At 43.6% G+C, this 15,949-nt stretch overlaps 1 protein-coding gene across 1 annotated transcript; it reads right to left on the reverse strand.

The window, feature by feature from the left end:
- Positions 1–2,299: 2,299 nt before the first annotated feature.
- Positions 2,300–15,503, reverse strand: TMEM212 (transmembrane protein 212). The gene is made up of 4 exons (XM_040621742.1): positions 15,345–15,503; positions 6,962–7,021; positions 5,441–5,764; positions 2,300–2,440 (listed from the first exon to the last, which is right to left on the reverse strand). Exons 1-4 carry the CDS (start codon positions 15,501–15,503, stop codon positions 2,300–2,302), a joined length of 684 nt encoding a protein of 227 aa, XP_040477676.1.
- Between the last annotated feature and the right edge of the window lie 446 nt (positions 15,504–15,949).

The raw sequence follows: 15,949 nt of genomic DNA on the forward strand, positions 1-15,949 counted from the left end.
TGGAAAGCTTTTTGGATGTGCCTGGCCAAGCCCTGCGGTCTTAGATGAGGAGGCTCAAGTTTGCAACTACGGACGCACGCAGGGGTGAACCGCGGCCTTGTCCACAGCCCCCGGCTTGTAGGGCCAGTCTGGGAGGGGAAGTGACATTGTGTCATTCCTCACCCCTCACAGCCTTCGTTGTGTTTGACCCTAATGACTTCGTCTGTTTCTCTCTCTTTCCTGGGGGAATGAACCCTGTAACACCCAGTAACAACCACTGCATGTTCTCCTGGTTAATTAATACAGTGAGAAGAGTCCCACCAACATTGTTACTTTCCTAAATGGTTTGTGTTCACATATTAGCACCATCATGGCCATTCTGAAATATTCACTAGTATTAATTCAGTTTTCTTTGTTGAAACTGAATTTATAGGATTATAGAGAATGGAGGCTTCTGATTTCTACTTAAGTTTCTGCCCTTTTATAAAGCCAAAATTCCTTCAGTGTGTGTTTTTTTTTTAAAGATTTTATTTATTTATTTGAGAGAGAGAGAACACAGAGGAGAGTGAGAGGAAGAAGCTGAGTCCTTGCTGAGTGGAGAGCCTGATGCTGGACTCGATCCCAGGACGCTGAGATCATGACCTGAGCCAAAGGCAGACGCTTAACCTACTGAGCCACCCAGGCGTCCCATAACAATACCATTTTAGATTAAAAGTAAGGAGCAGGGGGAAAAAACCCAGCAGGACATTTTATATTAAAAGATTAAGCCGGCTGAACGTCAAAAGGAAAATATGCTGATGAGCACAATGATTATAAGTAAAAACTGACAAGAAGCAGTTGTCCACTTCCCTCCTCACCTATTGCTTCTGTTCTGACGAAATGCCAAGCTTATTTTAACACATCACGGTAGACACTTTGGTCTCATTTCCTCTCTTCCTACGTTGCTATCATCCTTGGTGTGGTCTCACTGATTAAATGAAATGAAAAGATTCTGGAAAAAAAATACCTTCCATTTCTAATTTTTTGTCTGTGAGAAACATAAGAAAGACTGTCCACAAAACGCATGCCTATGCAAAGCCACGTGGATCCTGTAAAACTGAAGAAACACCGCCTATGAGGTGTGGGCCAGCAGTGAGGGCCTGGCCTCCGGACCCTTTGAGCCTGGGAGCGAATCCTGACTCCCCCTGACCAGCTCAATGTTGTCCTCCATGAAAACGGGGCTGATGAGCTTTGCAGGGCAGTGAGGAATGAAGGAGGTGAAGCCCCGACAAGTATTCACTGCCCAATAAATAGTCCCCACAATTACGCTGCCCTCCGCAGGCTCATGTCACCACCATCATTACTCCAGACGACATCATGAGCTGAAGGCAATGCTAATGCCCCGAACCGCAATTATCTTTCTGGATTCTGATTTTTCTGTTGACCACTTCGAGGAGACCACATAAAGGAACTTGTGAGGAAGAAATACAGTGGATGCTGACTGTTGTGTGGTCCTGCTTGAGGTTTACTTGAATCTCCCCGTGGGGATTTAGTTCCCAGAAGCACCAGAGAGACCTTGCTAAAGCCCCACATGAGGTCTCAGACCTTTAGAATGAGAGTCAGAGATGAATTTGTTTCAAAACACATTTCTACTGCTAATGATACAGGGTACATTTGCTGGAAGATTTGGGGCCAGTGTATTTCCGCAAATTTGTCTTTTGTTTGGAGGAAGAGGCTGTTCCGCTGGTAAATATTCTGTCCTCCTATGTTTTTGAACTGTTTAAAGGGTTTACCTACATCTGTTATGGGAACTAAATATTTCCCAATTCATTGAAAAAAAAAGGAAAGGAAGAAAACCACTGTATCACATGATAAGGGGGAAAATATTTTCTTTCCCCTTTCATTAAAAAAAAAAAAAAAAAGCAAAACCCCAAACATAACAATGAATAATGAAAGGAAAACAGACGGAGCCGTTCCATTCGTCGGAGGAGGGGCAGAGTAGCTGCAGGGGACAGCTGCGGCGCGTCTGGTGTCCCAATTCTTTCCTTTCCCGTCCCTTTATTACTTACTGGACCAAGAATGTAGACAATTTCGGCTATGGTTGTTTTGCGTTTTAGTTTCTCGACTTAATCCTATGTGGTGCCCCTTTGCCCCCTGCACTGAGTCCTAAGCCGACAGGGTCACTTGAGCGTGCTGCACAGAGCCACACAAGGGGGGCTCCTATTCCTTTTCCAGTTCCACCTCTTCCCATGAGGCTCTGGAAATCTGGAAGGGCTCGCGGTCTTAGCCTGGGCTGCTATCACGGATACCATAGGCTGGGTGCCTTAACAACAACCATTTCTCACGGTTCTAGTGCCTGTATGGCCAAGATCAAGGTGTCAGCAGATTCATCGTCTGGGGAGAGCCCTCTTCCTATTTGGCAGATGGCCACCTTCTGGCTGTCTCCTTCCATGGCGGAGAGAGACAACTCTGGCCTCCTCATCTGCTTATAAGAGCATCATGGAAGCTAATCCCATCACGGGAGCTCTACCCTTCTGACCTCGCTAAACCTAATTATCTCCCAAAGGCCCCACCTCTTAATATCATCACAGCAGGGGCTAGGGAATTTTGCAAAGACACAAACATTCGGTCTGTAGCGCTCGTATAATGCTTTTATCCAAATCATCACACTCTTTATGTCTCTTTCAAGCATTTCTCACTGTGGTTTTGGTTGGGTACCAACTGACCACATGCTCACACACCAACACTGTGTGACCTTCCATGAGACGCTATCAACTGTTAGTGTCTCCCTCCCCAATTGCATGTTAAAGCCCTAATCCCCACTGGGATGGTCTCTGAAGGTAAGTGATTTGGGAGACAATTAAGTTTAAATGAGGTCATGAGGATGAGACCCCCCATGATGGGATTACTGCCCTTATAAGAAGAGGACAGAGATCTTCTCAGTCCAGGAGCAGGCACAGGAAGGACCATGTGAGGACACAGGGAGGTGACTGTCCACATGCCAGGAAGAGAAGACCATAGACCAAAGACCGACCATACTGGTACCTTGATCTTGGGCTTCCAGCCTCCAGCACTGAGAGAAACAAATGTGTTGGTTAAGCCGCCATGTCTATGGTATTTACTTATAACAGCTCGAGCTGACTGGGATGCAAAATGATTTTAACGATGAATCATTAAATGATGAATCACTGAATCCTACCTCTGAAACTAATGATACAGTGTGTGTTAACTAAATTGAATTTAAATAAAATATTTAAAAAATAAAAATATTACTTATCTCTTTCAGCATGAAGGGAACCTAACAATATAACTATATGGAGGCTCATTAAATGCAGAATCACCCTGTAGGATTCTATATCCTAACAAGTGATTTGCCATTTCTTCTAAAAAAGTTATGTGTTTTCTAGAATTTTGACAAACAATACATTATTTCACTGCTGGAAATTGTGCCTCAAAAAGCTGAGATTTCTACATGCTAACATGGTAATGAAGGTGTTTTTTTTTTAAAGATTTTATTTATTTATTTTGAGAGGGAGAGACAGAAAGAGAGAGATAGAGAGAGCACAAGTGGGGGCAGGGGCAGAGGGGAAGAGAGAGAATCTCAAGCAGACTCCATGTCAAGCACAGAGCCTGACGTGGTGCTCTCTCCCACAACCCTGAGATCATGACCTGAGCTGAAATCAAGAGTCAGACAACCGACTGAGCCACTGAGGTGTCCCACATGGTAACAAAGGTTTGTTCAAGCTACATGTGCTCCTTGTGGGCTCAGGGGGCAATGGCGTATTTATTAATACAGAAACTCATGTCCCGTTATGTCAGCCACTCAGCCTTGCTAATGAAACGTGATCTGCCATCATTATGGATTAAGTTGTGTCAAGTCATCCAAAAATGCTCACTGAAGTTTTGCTGCTTATTAAATTTATTGAGAACTCTCACCCAAACTAGCGTTGCATTTTATGCAGATGGGAAAATTGAGATTCTGTCCAGAAGTTACATTAAGAGAATCCTGTGCTAGGAAGAGAATTTTCACCAGAATCTCTTGGGGCATGTGTTAAAAATGTGTATCCCCTGCCTTTAACCCCAGAGTTTCTGCCCTAAGAATGGGCCAGGACGGAAGCCAGAAATATGGTTTAACAAGAACCATGGTGATTCTGCTGTCATTGATCCACTTTGAGAAACATGTTGTAGTTGTGTTGGGTCCTACAGCTAGTTTAGAAATCACACACCAAGAAACTACTCTGAGCAAGATGGGCAAAGGCAAAATTCTGAAGCTGGGGAACTTTGCTCTGTTTTCAATTAATTTTTTCTCTTTCCAGGCACTTTAGGTAGCCTCACTATTGGGTTTCCATGAGGCTGAATTACCAGGCTCTGCAGATATCTTTTCATTCTTTTCTCTCTGCCCTCCATTCAGTGTTAAACATTGGGTGTCATGCCCAAGATGGCAGCCAGATGTCTGATTAGCTGTTCAGGCCAAGAGGTTATGGGTAGCCAATGCTTTAATGCGTGATTCTCCTGGGTTTATGTTCCTTTGAACAAAGGGCTCTAGGAAGTTGGATGGTCCCTAAAAGGGAGAAATCTCAAATTCTAAACTTCTAGATGCACTGGCAGTACAGCAGGGGAGGTAATTTTAGTCAGCTAGCCTCAATTCTCAGTAGGCGTCCTTGTAAAATCCACTCTGTTCCTAAGAATGTACAGGATTTCCTTTGCAGACTTATGCAGAAGTTGAAGAGGACAAGACTGACCACAAAAGGCATTGAGAGAGCCAAGTTCTTGTCTTCTAGCTTTGCTGATTTGTGTTGATGGGATCAAACTGGAAAAAAAATTGGCTAACATAACCCCAATTCACCTGACCTTCGTATAATACTAACTGGAATCATAAAGCCAGTATCGGAGTTTGTCGTGGGAAAGATCTCTTTCCAGGAGGAGGCTGTTCAACTCACAATGGAGTGACCCAGCATCAGGCATAGGAATTTGGAATCAGAAATCACTCCCAGTGGTTCTGTCCTAACCGTCCTGGAGGCTGGAACCATGCATCTTAATGATCTAACGGAGGAGAGAGCGTACAAGGTGTGTGACAAGGGGGCCCAGGATAAATCTGGCCTGTTGAGAGAAAGAGTTCTGGGTTCTGAATCTGACCCTACTGCTCACTAGCTGTGTGACCTTGGACAAGTTACATAAACCCTTTAGGCTCAGTCTACTATCTTAGAAAATGGGAAGAACACTGACAGTAAACATTCAGTTCATATTTCTATTACTATCGTATTATCAAGATTATTCTTAACCATCTGGGAAAAAGTTAGAAAGCTAAATTTGATGTTATATCAGCCTCTCTGCTGGGGCAAAGGTAGAAAGGGTGGGAAAATTTTGGTTATACAAGATACAGTGATAAATAAGAGAGGCAGATTAAATACAAATCTGGCAGACTTTCCATTTTAGCATTCCGGATGGAATAAGAACTTGTTCCCCCTTTCTGGAAACTTACCTGTAAGTGTCTCTTCCAGATAAGTCCTGCAGAAAGCTTGATGAATGCTGCCAGGGACACACAGAGCATGGCAAAGCTCAGGCAGAGGTCAAAGGCTTGAAGCGTCAGGTGGTACTCTTCATAGTGTGGCGGGTCCACACAAGCTGATGGGAAGTTTGCATATGGGAAAGGAAAGGCGACTGCATAACCGAGGTAACCGGTCCCTGCTATCCCTGAAAATGAGTAGAAGCAATATGGGCCAAGGAGAGCAGATTCCAAGGCTACTGCAAAATGAAGTGGACATGCCATCATGCTTACAATCACAAAGGTGAAGCTAGCTTCCCACTGAAAAGAAAGCAAAAACAAATTGTTACTTTGGGAACGAATACTTCAAAAGCTTCTCAGCAATATGAAGAAAGAAGGAGACGTCGGGTATTAATCTCTTTTACTGGGAAGCAAAGGAGAAATGCATTACAACTTTCTCTTTCAGGCCCCTTTGTTCTCCTTCTGAATCTACGCTATAGGAGAATAACATATCAGCCAACTGGGCCAAAATTGAAATGAATTCCATTCAACAAACATGTGTTTATTTTTCTTCTGTCATGTGTTGACAGCCAGTCTGGGCTGGGAAAAACAAACATTACACAGAATCCTTGCCTTATCCTAGTACCTTGCTAATCAGGGCATGGTCCGTGGTCCAGCAGCACTGACGTCCCTGGAAGTTTGTTGGAAATGTAGACTCTCACACCTCACCCAGATCTCCTGAATCAGACTTGGCATTTTAACCAGACTCCCACGAGATTCACATGTACATTAAATCTATGATCACATCAAGGTAGTCTTTCTATACTGTGGGAGTACTTGGCTCCATACGATTGAAATGCAAGGTATCATAGACTTTGCATCCTTTTTTAGGGGGAGAAGTAACAGAGACATTGGAAGGAGATCCCAAACTGAGGAGGTGAGCCTTAAAAATACATGATTAAAAACAGAGTAACCTACAGAAGCATGAGAGACTATGGACTCTGAGAAACAAACTGAGGGCCTCAGAGGGGAGAGGGGTGGGGATTGGGATAGACCGGTGATGGGTAGTAAGGAGGGCACATATTGCATGGTGCACTGGGTGTTATACACAACTAATGAATCATCGAGCCTTACATCGGAAACCAGGGATGTACTGTATGGTGACTAACATAATATAATAAAAAATATTATTATAAAAAAAATAAATAATAAGAAAACAAAGATCCATTTATTCAAAGTGAAGTTCAGGCCCATCAGTATTGGTTGTGTCCTCTCCCAACTGGAACACTTACATATTTAGAATAATCACAGGAACTTGTAGAAAGTGTTTGGAGAAGAAATCAGATAAAAATTATCCATTTAAAACCTAGTTTATCGCTGAAATCCATTAGAGTAAGACATCAATCAGACAGAATTCAATGATAATTGGAAATCACGTTCCCCATGTTCCATCCTGAACTGGTAGAGATTTGACCTTCAAATCTATTCAACCATCCTCCTCCATGTCTACATATTTACCAGGTATCTCTTGGTCCGCTGTTTGTGAGCCAACAGCAGAAGTATCCCAGTCTTGACGGCCTGTGAGAGGAAAATGGGAAAATAACATCTATGATAGAAGGTAGCTCTGAAAAGAGTTCAATCTGTCTCACGGTTTGACAACTTTATTATGAACTAGAAAGAACAGCAAATGGCTAAATGGATTTATGGCTCTGATCTCCTCCTCATCTGGGATGACAATGAGGCAAAGAAGCCATCAGTGTCATAAAGACATGATTCATACAAGCTCATTTTTTGATTTTCTGTGTTGCCTTTGCCATCACAATTATAACCCTCACTACTGTAAGGTGTCACTGGCATAAAAGCTTGGCTTTATAACCCTTGCCATATGTTTTATTTTGATTCATTGTCTATTGTTCATCTTTCTCACAAATTGCTGAAATTACAAATGGGAGGAACCGGAAAGGAAACATGCCACAGAACCCTGAAAACCCGCCCAGCAACAGCGTTATCTTTTACTTTCTGCTTTTCTTTCGAGCTTCTGCAGCCTCGGCCTGCTGGTGGGATGCAAATAGTAACAAAGATTATAATTAGAGTGAATGCGTGGTGGGACGTTAATCATTCTGGGTGCAGTGTGTCCAGGTTTCAAGAGGTTTTTTTGTTTTGTTGTTTTTGTTGTTGTTGTTAGTCTCCTCTAAGGGAAAAAGACCGAAGGTGCAGAATGAAAATAGTTAAACAAAGGAGGGAATGGTATCACCAGAACTGAGCAATATATAATGAAAAAAAAAAAAAAATTTCTGAGCTCATCTTTGATTCCACTCCGGGTCTGATGAAGGAGACCTTTGTGGTCACTGAGCCTGGAAACCGCGTCTTCCTGGCCCATAAATCATTTGTTCCTGGTGGGGGAATGTTTTGAGGTTGAGAGAGAAAACCAGGAAGAGATGTGCCTGAAACAAGATACAGAATGAGGGCAGGACTAAAAGTAGTTACAAATTAGGTTTTTGACAGAGAAACAAATATGACTGTATGTAGAGTATCAACAAATTTGTGGGGAAAAATCAGTTTCTAGCAATACGGTTTTTGGGGTGTCCCGCCTGGTCTGTTGTTGTTTTTTGTTTTTGATTTTTTCGGGGGGTTTTTTTTTTTTTTTTTTGAGATCCAGCTTTTCCCTTTCCTGACATATTTTATTTCGAATGTCCGACTTGGAGAATTTGGTGGCCGGGGGGCGGGGAGGGCTGGGGGGAAGCTCACACACGTGTGTTCACCCGGGCTTCTCGGATAGCTAAGTCCGAAATTCCAGACGTGGCATTGCCATAGCATAAAACTCCCGTGGATAAAAACAGAACCTTCTCTAGTCGAAAGAGGTTGGTTTGATTCTCCAAGAGGAAAGTTTCCAAGGGACCCTGCGGAGGTCGAGCCAGCATAAATAGCACCCCAAAACAGGCGAATTCCTAAGAGCAGCCGAGCCCCGATGCCGAGCCGGGGCCGGTGTTTGCTTTCAGAGGCAAGGCGCCGTCATTGCGCGCGTCACGCCCGTGTGAGACAGCAACACTGGACCGAACAGGAGAAAAGCAGAGGCGACAGTCGCTGCTGGTGCGCCTGCGCGCAGACAGCTGGCGTTAGCAGACGCCCGCACGCACGCTGCCTTAGCTACTCTGGCAGGAACCGTTGCTCTCCTTTCGAACGCTGAAAAATGCTGCAGCCTTGCAGTGGCCTGTTATTTCTGCGGTAGCCGCCAGCTTGAATCTTGCTTTGTTTACACAAAACTTTGAAAAGATCTTTCATGGACTCGGCTGGTGTATGAATGCCATTCAGTAACTTGTGAAATCCACCCTGTGGACGCGGGAGGTTCAGGAGCGAGCACACCCACCTTTCCTGGGGCGCCCCCCCCCCCCCGGGCCTGTGAGACAGAGGGTGAGGTGTCCCCTGAGTCACAGCCTCCCTTTCCTTGCTTTCTTTTCTTTTTCTTTAAAAAATTATGTATTTATTTGACAGAGCGCACGAGCACACATATGGGGGGGGGGCAGAGGGAGAAAGAGTCTCCGGCAGGCTCCCCGCTGCGCGCGGAGCCCGAATGCTGGGCTCCATGTCACCACCTTCAGATGATGACCTGAGCCAGAACCAAGAGTCTGACACTCAACTGACTGAGCCACCCAGGGGCCCGCTTTTCTTTTTAAAAACCTTATACTTAGAGAGGGAGAGGGAAAAGAATGTAAAAGGAAGAGTTTTGAGGGTAGGGAAGAGAAGAGGGAAAAGGAAATGGGAGAGGCAGTGTCTGAGAGGCAAGCAGGGCAGTCAGGTTTCAGGAAGGACCAGGAGGTGGTGCCTGGGGAGGTATGAGCCTGGAGAGAAGGCCCGTCCTGCACTCTCCTCCCTCCGCTCTTTCTGGCAGGCTAGCTTTCTGCTCCACCGGGCAGTTCCTGGGACTTGACTTGGGTTTTGCAAGAGTAGCTGCTAACACTCTGATTGCATGATGCTTGTGAGCCCTCCCTCTGAATCTTTAAAGCCCACGTAAAGGACTCAGTTCCCAGAAGCTGATGAATTGAAGGAAGTGGGGAACAGTCACAACAGAAATAGAAACTTTTAGAGGAATCATTTTAATATGCACTAATGTATTCACTTACAAACATCTATTGTGGGTCTACTACGAACAAGGGGTGTGATAGGCACTGTACAGACGGCATCATAACAATTAACATCTATAAGCGCTGACTGTATGCCAAGCACTACACTAAACACTTTACACGTGTTAACTCATGTAATCCTTATGATGATGGAGATGTCCTCCTACTTTTCAAACGAGGCACCGAGAGGCTGAATCAGATGAGCGAGCTCACCAAGTAATGATTATAGACGTAACGATGCCAACTGTCCTCGGGATTTATAGTCCAGATGGGAAAGTCATGCACCTAGNAGAGCGTCCACCGAATGAGGCAAGACGAGTGAGTGCCTTCCGTGTGAGAAGAGCCCAGTGACAAGATACCACTTCCGTGGGAAAGATCGCTGATGAAAGCACCCTGGGGGAAACAGGAGCCGAAGCCGGTTTGGAGGGTGGATGTGATTCCAGTGGGAGGTGGCTGAGGAAGGGGCAGTCTGGGCAGTCTGAGTGAGTGACACGTGCAAAGGTGGGAACACAGCAAGCAGGCTTGGGGGACAGTGCGACAGGGGCCCAGATGGGGGGCAGGGCTGGTTCTGGGCACAAGTGAGTAGGAAATCAGGCTTGAAAGCCACGTGAGGCCAGGTTGAGAAAGGCCTGGAAAATCAGGCTAACATATCTGGACTTTGGACGATGAAGTGACACTGAAGGCTCTTAAAGAAGGAGCCTTACTGACAGAAAGAGGAGCCTGTGAGCACGTGCATTTGGGTCGGGATGCAGGGAGGTCTAGGTGTCTCTGTAGGAACTTGAAACAAATCTTTTTCTTTACTATTATTTTTTTCAAGGTTTCACCTTTATAAAGTAATCTCTACGCCCAATGTGGAGCTCGAACCCACAACCCCGAGATGAAGAGTCGCACGTTCCACAGACAGAGCCAGCCAGGCACCCCCCCTCTCCGATCTTTTATTTAAACCTCTATCCATAGCAAGAAATATATTTTGCATCATGGCCAGGTTATAAATATTTTTATATCTAACCAAAATCATAATACTGTTACTATGTGAGATACAGTCTGATTCTATCCTATCCTATCCTATCCTATCCTATCCTATCCATGTTTTATAAATGCCGCTAGCTACCCAATAGATTGGTTTTATAACTCATTCATGAATGGGTTCCCACAGTTTGGCTATTGAAGTTATGTAGGCATAAAACCTGGGTGGGGGTGGGAAGTGATAAGGAGTTGAGGGGGAGGTGGTGCACACTGAGAATGAGAGGAAAGCGTGCATAGGGATATGCTTCACAGGAAAAATAAAAGTTAGCTGGCAATGGACTGGATGCAGTGGGGTAGGAGTGGGGCCAAGGGTAGGTTGGTTTAGGGCACCGTTGCCCAGAGCACAGTCCTAGAACCAATTGGCATCCCTTGGAAACTTGTGAGACAGGCAGAGTCTCAGGCCTGAACCAAGCTTTATACATTTAAACAAGATCCCCAGGGTGATACATATGCACATTACAGTTTGAGAAGCACTAGTTTGGTGGGAAGGATTGAGTCAAAAGTCACTCTAGAGTTTGAAATTGGGTTCAGAGCCAGGAAAGTCAGGAGACGAAATCATTGCTTTTGGTGATGAGATGATTTGGAGGGGACAAGCTGAGCTTAAAGAAGCTTGGGATCTCTAGGGGCACCTGGAGGGCTCAGTTATTTAAGCGTCTGCCTTCAACTCAAGTCATGATCTCGGGGTCCTGGGATCGAGCCCCGTATCAGGCTCCCTGCTCAGCGGGGAGTCTTCTTCTCCCTCTCCCTTTGTGCTCCCCCCCGCCACTGTCTCTCTCAAATAAATAAAACTCTTTAAAAAAAAAAGAAGTTTAGAATATTCAAGTGGAAAATTGGCCATCAGGTGTTTGGAAATCATAGGACTGTTGAAGCTGTAAGAGGCTCAAGTGATGGTATAATCAAGTGCCTTCTCTGACTGAGGAGGACACTGGGGCCTTTCTCCTAAGGTCTTGTCTCCAGGCAGGATTCTGGGTGCAGCACTCCACTTGCCATTAACTAACTCACCGGAGTTGCCAAGCCACGTTCTCCAGGAGCCAAGTAGAGCCCAGTCCTTAAGGCACTGTGATCTCTCTGCTGCATACTTTCTAGCAGCTGATGCCTTTAAATAACCTAGTTCAGAAATTAGAGGAAATCTGCTTATCATGTGGCTGTCAGAAGAGAGTTAGGAGAGTCTGAGGACTGATATTTGCAAAGAATTTAGAAAGTCTGGAATGAAAGCGCTGAACAAATACAAAGTTCTGTATCATTCATAAAAATCTATCTTTTGTAAGTCTCAAAAGAGATATGGAGCCTTTTGCAAAAGGAAATATCAATATGATTGAAATGTACAAATTGTCTTTCCACCAGAGGAAGATTCACTCTGCAGGCAAGTTAAGAAGTGACTGGTAGGGACGCCAGGGTGGCTCAGTTGGTTAAGCGTCCGACTCTTGATTTTGGCTCAGGTCATGATCTCAGGGTGTGAGATGGAGCCCTGCATTGACCCTGAGCTCAGCAGGGAGTCTGCTTGGGATTCTCTCTCTCTCTCTCTCTCTCTCCCTCTGCCCCGCCCTCCATGCTCTCTCTCTCTCTCCCTCTCTCAAATAAATAAATAAATAAATAAATAAATAAATAAATAAATCTTTAAAAACAAAACAAACAAAAGTGACTGGTAGAAGGTTGTGGAATGAATCAGAGACCTTTTGAAGTTGACCCTGATGAGATAGAGCTGTGGTTCGCTAGGAAACTCACTAGGAAAAAGAAAAAAATCACATTGTTCCAAACTTAGACATCACTGAAAGAGTGAGCATTCTTATTGCTTTCCTTCTCATGAGGATTTTTCCCCCTGCTTTAGTATCAATACCAGCTTGACTTTTAGTCCTTGCAACCTAATCAGAGTTCAATGGTGTGAAAATTTTGTACCACCAGAGCATGGGACTCATTCACTTACTCAACCGTATTTATTGAACAATATTTATTGAACACCTAGTATGTGACTCACTCTGTTCCGAGTGCTGGAGGTCCAGCAGTAAACAAAAAGAAAAAAAAAATCCCCACCCTTGCATAATATATACCTTTTTTTGGGAGGCATACAAACAAACAATAAATAAGTACATTATATAGTATATTAGATGGTAACAAGGGCCATGGGGAAAAGAACAGAACCGGGAATGAGAAATTGGGGATGCCAGGTGTGAGGGAAATTTACAATTTTAAGTAGAATAATGAGGGTAATGAAGGAAAGCATCAAGGAGAAAGTGACATGTCTTCAAAAATTAAAGGAAGTTAGGGAACAAGCCATGTGTGGGAAGAGGCTTAGGGCAGAAAACAGACAGTGCAAAGGCCCTGAGGCAAATAACACACCTTGGAATATTTGAACATAACAAGGAGCCAGTGTGATGGCTAGGGGGATGGAATGACCTAAGGGAAGAGTGGTAGGAGATGAGGTTCTGGAAGGTAACAGGATGGGGAACTCGGCTGCTCATCAGGGGATGGAATGGGAAAGTGAGCAGATGGCAAGAGATTAGGAAGGAAGGGTTTGGACAGAGATTGGGCACTGATGGGATTCAGGGCAGGTGGCCCCCAAATATGCAACTTTGGCATATTGATTATTTTGAATTAAAGTTATTTAAGAAACAGCTGGTGCAAGAACACTTACTCTCCTCTGTCTCCCTGAGAGCAGGAAATGAAGTCCCCATGTGAAGGGTACCCTCCCTGCACCTGGAGGGTAGGTTTCCTCCTTCACAGCACAAACAAAGGGCATGATATTAACTAGCATGTGTGTAGAGCTTTAAAATTGGCAAAGCTCTTTATTATACAAGCTTTGTTCAAATTTGGTCGTTCTCACTGACCATCTTAGGGTTAGATAGTGTCACACAGACTCTCTTTACCTGCAAAATTCCTTGTGCTCTAGGTAAAAGCAATGAAGAACTAGCTGAGTGAGGGTCCAGCTCTTGCCATATACCAAGAATGTCAGAATCTGGACTTGAACATAGGCCCCATTGCCCCAGTCCTACCTTTTGGATTCCAATTCCGCATGTGTCAATCTCGGAATCAAATAGCCACCAACTAGCTATATGCTGGACACAGATCTCGTCATTTCTCTGGGTCTAACTGATAAAACAGATATTGGCATAGAACAAGCCTACATTCAATAATTTTTGATTCTAATCAAATCTCAGTGTCTGTTGAATATTCTATGATAGCAGGGCTAAACAAAGAATTTTTAAAAAGGGATACAGTGTTGGACTAGAATTGTGGTTTTAAACTTTGGGTCAGTTCTGAAATCAGAATTAAAAGAAATTAATAGAATAGAAAATGCCAGAATTCATTTCACATAGAAAGCTAAATATTGTTTTATGAAACTTTTGTTATATAGATTTAGTTATATGTATGTATCCAAATCAACCTATTTACCTAGAGAGAATTATATAGATGTATTTACGTACATTGTAGGTCCTGATGTGAAATGTTTTTCTTACTCTGGGTGATCAGTGAAAAGTGTGGCAGCGGCTTGAATCAATGTAACTGTCATCTTTGCATTCAGTAGATGTTTAATAAATATTTCTTTGAATGAACGTATGGCTTCAGGCAGGAGATGGCGGAAAGAGCAGATGGGCAAGACTGGGGAGGCAGATGTAAAAGAACGTATTCGAAAAGAAAAGAAAAAAGAAAACACCATCCCACCCTTTCCTTGTTCAGTTCCACACTCCCACCATTCTGCTTTCTCCCATCTTCTTGAGATCCTTGAAACCACTAGATGGAGTTTTTTTGTTTTTGTTTTTTTTTAACAATTGAGACCTTGTTTGTTTGTTTGTTTTTTTCCATCGTAACTCAAGCATGCAGTAGGCTATCAATACATATTTATTTGATAAATAGATTAAAATGGTATGTTCTAGGTGATATTCCAGCTAAAGTTGAATTTTTTTTTTTTAAGACTTAAGATATTGCCTCTCTCAAGAGTGGCTACGTTTTAATAGAAAACTGCTAAAGATCAAAAGGCCTTTAAAGTCAAAATTCTCTAGTCTCCAGTGGTGAATGTCTGGCATCGCAGGAAGCAATGAGAGAAGGATTTGTTGCAAGCCTCTGTAACTCCTCTTAAACCACACCACCATGGAAGACATGCATTCGCAGGGCTAGATGTGTTCATTTCTTTGACCCCCAGAGCTGGGGTACCAGTGCAACCCTTCATTCGTGCAGTCATTCAATCAGCAGACGTGGAGCGCGGGCTTGTACTGGGCCCATGCACCCTTTCCTAATGACCTGCGACGTTCGAGAGGTACATCACCCACCTTCTAGAATGACTTTCAGTGCAAACAGGTGCATGCAAGGACAAATGTGGGAGAACTAAGATTTGGGGCTTGCAAATCTTTGGATCATGTCGACACACCTCGGTGTTTCCAGTGAAAGCATTAGTCTGAAAATTATTTTACTTTGTTCTCCATTTTTACATTATTTTTTATGGTTTACATTTTTTATAAATTCAGATTTCACAAAAGAGAATACCAAGGTGAGAAGATTAAAATAACTTTTTAAGAATTTCTTGAACAGCATTTCATTATAGTACACATGATGGTATATATGATAAAATGGTATTAAGAAAGATCCTACTTTTAAGAGGCAACTAATGGAAATCAATGTTCTACGGTAAATTCTCATTTCCTTAGAATTTGGATTTCTCTGTATTGTTAGAAAACCTAGAAAGGACGGGCTATTCTTTTCCTTCTCTCCCTCCCTTCTTTCTTTATTCTCTCAATATACGTAATCAAACATTTTCCTACCAAAGCTCCATTCCAGATGGGACAAGCAATCCAGACACTCCATCCTGTGAACCAAATCTTGCAAGAAAAGACAGGGAAGAAAGCGATAACTCCAGAGAACACACTGAGAATCCCCAGGGAAATGAGAATCCGGCCAGCAGCCTGGTATAGGCTCTGCATTTTCTTCTGTGACTTGGGTCCTCGATCTCAAAGATGTTTTGTTACCAAAACATGAGGGTATGTGAGGCCTCAGTAAACAGAAGTGTCTTAGAGACGGTAGCCATGACACATGTGGACTGTTGATCTACTTGGAAACAAGCTTCTATTTGTTTCACCAAAGATAATAACATGTAATGAAATAATCCTTGACATAAATTTGATAGTATAAATTCTAATACTAGTTTACTAAGAGAGAGAGAGAGAGAGAGAAGTCGTTCCTTGTTTTGGACTACGGCCTCCATTCCCTTCATTCTGCCCTGTCGTGGTGAGCGCCCACTTCCGGGCTTAATCAGACTCAAAGGCTTGCTGACTGAGCTCATTGTTTCTCAACTCAACCCGCCTGGTGGCTGCAGCCTAAAGCCAACATCCTTTGTGCACAATAGATCCACATTCCCAGCACAATTTCC

This window comes from Ursus maritimus, unplaced genomic scaffold, assembly GCF_017311325.1.
Source record: "Ursus maritimus isolate PB19 unplaced genomic scaffold, ASM1731132v1 scaffold_4, whole genome shotgun sequence".
NCBI lineage: Eukaryota > Metazoa > Chordata > Mammalia > Carnivora > Ursidae > Ursus > Ursus maritimus.

Excerpts from the sequence above, each read along its gene's own strand:
- TMEM212 (XM_040621742.1), bottom strand. The coding sequence starts at position 15,503 with ATGCAGAGCCTATACCAGGCTGCTGGCCGGATTCTCATTTCCCTGGGG. Across the intron at positions 7,022-15,344 it reads CCATCTGGAATGGAGCTTTG|GCCGTCAAGACTGGGATACT; the intron begins GTAGGAAAATGT and ends TTCCTCTCACAG. Across the intron at positions 2,441-5,440 it reads TCTGGAAGAGACACTTACAG|ATGAGGAGGCCAGAGTTGTC; the intron begins GTAAGTTTCCAG and ends TCTTATAAGCAG.